Raw genomic sequence first — 6,000 nt, 5'->3', positions numbered from 1 at the left:
CGGACCACACGGGGCACCGTAAACGGCTATCCGGTGGCAGCTGAAGCAGTCTGCGCTGCCGGATAGCCGTTTATGCGATGGCCCCGACATACAAAAGCATCGTATGTTGATGCTGCCTTCAACATGCGATGGCCTCTGAGAGGCCATCGTATGTTGAAATGATCGTAGGGGGTCACTATATATTACAAATATACATATGTTATAATCTACATTATATAAGAAGTTTCTCCTAATGACAGGTACACTTTAAACTTCTGCCAGGAGACGGAGCCAGCAACATCCAGTACGTAATCTAAGGGGGGAATTTATCAGGGTTATTTGCAGTGTATTTCGCTTTGAACTGTTGGGGGGGGGGGTTGTAAGATGTATGTACAATATGTAAATCACAGATTCCACAAAATAGGCTCCGAAGATGTAAGAACAAATATATTTTTTATAGTATTTTTTCTGGTATGGGACAATTAATTATAAAATGTAAACAACTCTACATAACCACATGACCGCCGGCCTCCATAGTGTATACGGTGCAGGCCACAAGTGGTTATCTCATTTATTGTTTGAAGTTTCATTAATAAGAAACACAAATATAAACTTCTTTCTTAAAATCTTAAGAGAGAATGATAGTTTAGATAAATAAAGGAAGCTGGTTGTTGATTTTAACCAGTACTTGGTAGCTGGTGGCTTTAAAAAAAAAAAAAAGAAAAAAAAAAAAGCAGAAAAAAGAAAAAGCACTTTTGTCTGGTTTGGTCTATTATAGTCCATGACCGGGGCAGGTAATAGAAGAAAAAAAAAAAAAGATCAGAGTCATTGGAAAGCGGTGCGGCCCAGGGTTTGAGTCTCTGAGATCCGGCCATCACTAGTACTCCTCTTCCTCGTCACCTGTGAAATGGTTCTGTTTCTTTCGGACGTTCCAATGTAAACACTCGGCCAGGCTGTCAAACCAGTCATTCACCGGGTCTCGGAAACAGATGGAAGGGACTGGGTAACAAGAGGTAGTGATGCTGATACTGCAACAACAAAAAGGTAGGTAAGATGGTGTTTAGCAACAAGATAAAAAAAAGAAGAGGAGATTATCAGCACCAAACCCCATGCACTATGCCTGCAGAAGCTTGTCTGTACAGTACAGCTAGAATGGATATCAAAACTGTAATCTACATACACACTGCTTCCCACAGGTCCCCTACATGTGACCGCTGCAGATAATTGTCGGACGTAAGGCTGCATTCACACTGCGGTTGGAGCGTACGGCTGCCGGATCCGGCTGGGGGAGGGGAAAACCGTATGCTCCCGTACTCCAGCTGGACCGGTGCCAAACTCCACTGACTTTAATGAGCCGGCTGGAGTCAAATATTGACTTCGGTTGGTTCATTTTTGCCCCATTTCCAGTTTTGTGACCGGATCTAAAACCCTCGTTTACTGCGGTTTTAGGTCCGGTCACAAAACCAGATACGGACCAGAAACGAGTCGACCGGAGTCTCTGTTTAACTCCGGTTGGCTCATTAAAGTCAATGGAGTTTGGCGCCGGTCCGGCTGGGGTACGAGAGCGCATGGTTTTCCCCTCCCCCAGCCGGATCCGGCAGCCGTACGCTCCAACAGCAGTGTGAATGCAGCCTAACAGTGACTGACTGACTGCTGCGGTCACATGTTTGCATCCAGGGGGCTCAGGTAGAGAGGTATCTGCTGCTCCTGTTTCAAAGCTTTCCAGATCCTGACAGTTTTTGTACTTTCTGGTCTATGTGACTGCCACAGTAGGTCATCTCGGAATTGTGTTGCTAAGTAAAAGCATGTCAGAGGTATTACCATTTAAAAAGACAGGACAGATTTAAAAAATTGGGCCCGGTCATTAAGGGGTTAAAATAAAAATGTATAATCTTCTAGAGATACACATTGCAGGGAAAACCACAGCAGAGGACCTTTATTACAACAGGGATTTCCAGTTTATTTACTTGTTATAATAAAATATATATATATTAGGGATCGACCGATTATCGGTATGGCCGATATTATCGGCCGATAATCACGATTTTGGGCATTATCGGTATCGGCAATTATCTTGCCGATAAGCCGATAATGCCCCGCCCCCCGCACCGCCCCCACCGCACCGCGACCGCCACCCCCTCGACCCACCGCACCGCGTCGCACCCCCCACCGTGATGCTAGGCGGTATACCGGAATGGATTTTTTCCCATACCGCTATACCGGTCGGGCCCCTCCCCCACCCTCCGAGTCAATAAAAAAAAATTAAACTTACCCGTATTGGGGGTGGTCCAGGCCATCCATCCTTCCTGTAGTGTCCGGGGGCGTTCCGGGTGGAGGGTGGTCCGGGCTGTCCTTCTTCTCCCACGGTCTTCTTCTCCACTCCGGGCAGGCTCCGGCCTAGTACGCTGCATAGACGCCGCTACGCCGTGACGTCAGGTGCGTTGCTGCGCACGGGCGTCACTGCGCAGCAACGTCTATGCAGCGTACTAGGCCGGAGCCTGCCCGGAGTGGAGAAGATGACCGCCGGAGAAGAAGGACAGCCCGGACCGGACCACCCTCCACCCGGAACGCCCCCGGACACTACAGGAACGATGGATGGATGGCCCGGAGCACCCTGGCAGGTAGGGGGAGCGAAGCGGGCGGCGGCGGCGGTCTATGGCCCCACAAAAGCCACTGCAGATCATTGATTTAAAGCGCCTGCTTTAAATCAATGATCTGCAGCGGTGTCGCAGGGGGTTAAATAGCCGATAACTTATACCGGAATATCGGTATAAGTTATCGGCTATCTGCCCTAACCTCCACCGATTATCGGTATCGTTATCGTCCCTAAAAAAACTATATCGGTCGATCCCTAATATATATATATATATATATATATATATATATATATATATATATAATTTTCATACATGTAGTTTTCAGTTTTGTCTTTTAGGATCCATACAAGGATTTCCCAACCAGTGTGTCTCCAGCTGTTGCAATAATAAAACTCCCAGCATGCCCGGACACCATACTGGTTTGGGCAACACCATGTGCTGCTTTACCCCCTTACCTGTCGCCATGGCAGATCTCCTGTCTCTTCCTCCCATCAAACGAGACCCAAGCTGTGTTTCTTGCATCAGGAGAAAGCATTATCTGCGGGGGGAGACAAAACCAAAATATATGCAACTCATAAGAAAAACTACAGTAAAAGAAGCATTCTGGATGCAGCTGCGCTGGCATATAACAAATGTAAAAAACCCTGAAAACACTGGACCTTTGTATATTGAAAATTCACATATCATAATTAAAATGAGTGTTCCCAACTTTCTCTTAGGTCCCCCAATTCCTGGTCCCTGCATCCAGGTAGACATGGATAGATGTGCATTCAGACATTTAAAGGGGTACTCAACTCCCCAGCATTCAAAACATTTAGTTCCGAACGCTGGGAGCGGGCTTCGGGGGTTGCCCCACCCCCTTAATGTAAGTGTATGGGAGAGGGGGGGGGGGGTCGGCCGCTGGGGAGTGGAGTACCCCTTTAAATGGACTGTCATTAAAAAAAATTTACGTATATGATACAGCAGATAAAATAAATAAAATTTGTAATTTACTCCCTGTAAAAATAATTGCTATGGGCAACTCAAACTTTTCCTCTGGACAGGTTTTGATAAATCTCCCCAAATGTATTTTTATGTCACTTTCACTGCCTTATAAATCTGACCACTAGGGGGTCTCCCTTCTGGTCCAGACTGCATTCTGTCAGCTCCAAAGCACAGACTTTGGTCTCCTGGCAGGAGACCAAACTCAGGAAGTGCGGTCTGGCCATAGGCAGTGAATAGCGTTCACTCTCCCTGCTTCATACACAGGCAAAAATTATTTTAATGACAATATTGCTTTATTGTCTACACATGACCTGTGTCTTATGAACATTTTCACCTCTAGAGGGAGCAATTCCTATAACAATTCCACATTAGCACATATGCAGTGCCCTGGTTTACCAGTGTATGTGTAATGAGTAAAACGTGTGTATATATAATATATCACACTACATTTCAAGTCTACATTGCTTAAAAAGCAGTTGTCTTGCCTGCATGTCATCAATGCCCAAATCGCTGAAGGTCTGACCATGGCGGCCTATATCAATTACCGGAATAGATCCAGCATGAGAAAAGTGCACATAAAAGAGTATTCACAAAAAGCAGACAAAGTGTTCGGCACAGCTATCAGTCCTTGCTGACCTGTTCACACCTGGCGTTGGTGTGGAAATTCGTGCTGACCCCGGGTGCTCAGCCTGGACAGGGTGCAAATCCAAAACATCAAGAAAAATTAAAGGAGTACTCCGGTGAAAAACTATTTTTTTTTTTTTTTTTTTTATGAACTGGTGGCAGCAAGTTAAACAGACTTGTAAATTACTTCTATTAAAAAATCTTAATCCTTCCAGTACTTATTAGCTGCTGAATACTACAGAGAAAATTATTTTCTCTTGGGAACACAGTGTTCTCTGCTGACATCACGACCACAGTGCTCTCTGCTGACATCTCTGTCCATTTTAGGAACTGTCCAGAGCAGCATATGTTTGCTATGGGGATTTTCTCCTACTCTGGACAGTTCTTAAAATGGACAGAGGTGTCAGCAGAGAGTACTGTGCTCATGATGTCAGCAGAGAGCACTGTGCTCGTGATTCAGCGGAGAGCTCTGTGTTTCCAAAAGAAAATAATTTCCTCTGTAGTATTCAGCAGCTAATAAGTACTGGAAGGATTAATATTTTTTAATAGAAGTAATTTACAAGTCTGTTTAACTTTCTGACACCAGTTGATTTAAAGTTTTTCACCAGAGTACCCCTTTAAATGGAAGGCGGCACTCACCGGGTTTGTAGCAGCAAACCTTCTTTATTTCATTCATAAATGGTGCAGTGTCAGGCATTAAAATCAGGGAAACAGGAACGCCGGATCCCCCAGCGGAGTCGTGATGTCACAATACTCCGGACCCGTAGTTGTGAGGCTTCAGACTCTGAGCCTCCGGTGATGGCGTGCAGCTCACACAGGTGGGTGCTGCATGAGAGATTATGGGGGGTCCCCAGCGGCGGGACCCCCGCGATTAGACATCTTATCCTCTACCCTTTGGATAGGGTATAAGAGGTCTTAGGGCCGGAGTACCCCTTTTAGGTCAGTGGAGCAATGACTTTACTAGTTAGTAGCTTTGTGTGAACAAAATTTTAAGTAGTTTTTGAGAAGTTTTTAAAAAGATTATTTTTTTTTTCATTATTGACCTAATAACTCAAACTTTCTCTATGCAAAAAGAAAAAGTATTCATTTTTTATAACTAATATCTAAAATGGCACAAAATTCATAAACTTTTACTTACGAATAAATCTTATTTCAAACAGAAAAAAATAATAATAAATAATCATTATAATAATAAATAATAAAAAATATTATAATAAATAATAATTATAATAATAAATAATAATTATTATAATAAATAAATATATATATATCTTCGTTTTAAGAAAATATTCTTCATTGTTTTGGGTTATAAGATTTGTAAATCACCGCCGCCTATGGCAGTTCTCCAAGATTAATTCTTATTGGATTAAGCCTCCACCCCAAACTAGAGCATTTCAGCTTGAACCAGCTTGATTTGCTGGCATTACTCCGTATGGCATTTAGTGTGAATGGATTAATAACAAATACACACTGTAATGAAGAGTAGATGGGAACCTGCCCAAAGAAACTCACAACAAGCTACGGAAAGAGGCAATACTATGTATATTGGAGGGACCTACCTTTAACTCCACCCCAGCAGGAACTACGATTGGTCGGAAGGACAGAGAATGGGGACAGATTGGGGTGATCATAATGGCTGGTACATTTGGATGGATCATGGAGGCTCCAGCTGCAGCTGCATAGGCCGTACTGCCAGTTGGGGTGGACACAATGACTCCTGGGTGGGAGGAATAAAGTCTTGGGTTAATATACAGTATATAAAGTTTATTACATAAAATCTTCAACCTTAGATTAACATAAGGAGGAATCAATCAAT

General features: G+C 43.7%; 1 protein-coding gene across 4 annotated transcripts in view; it reads right to left on the bottom strand.

The window, feature by feature from the left end:
- Positions 1-384: 384 nt before the first annotated feature.
- The window catches only part of NADK (NAD kinase), a 98,907-nt gene continuing 93,291 nt past the window's right edge, over positions 385-6,000 (bottom strand). For all 4 annotated transcript variants that reach the window (XM_056542732.1, XM_056542733.1, XM_056542734.1 and 1 more), the window contains 3 exons: positions 5,744-5,901; positions 3,032-3,114; positions 385-1,007 (listed from right to left, as the gene is read on the bottom strand). In XM_056542732.1, the coding sequence (XP_056398707.1) occupies positions 857-1,007; positions 3,032-3,114; positions 5,744-5,901 (392 nt within the window). In that variant the 3' untranslated portion in view covers positions 385-856. The remainder of the gene's footprint in view (positions 1,008-3,031; positions 3,115-5,743; positions 5,902-6,000) is intronic.

The sequence above is a fragment of the Hyla sarda genome, chromosome 10 (assembly GCF_029499605.1).
Source record: "Hyla sarda isolate aHylSar1 chromosome 10, aHylSar1.hap1, whole genome shotgun sequence".
NCBI lineage: Eukaryota > Metazoa > Chordata > Amphibia > Anura > Hylidae > Hyla > Hyla sarda.
This window is presented reverse-complemented; position numbering and strand designations above follow the sequence as displayed.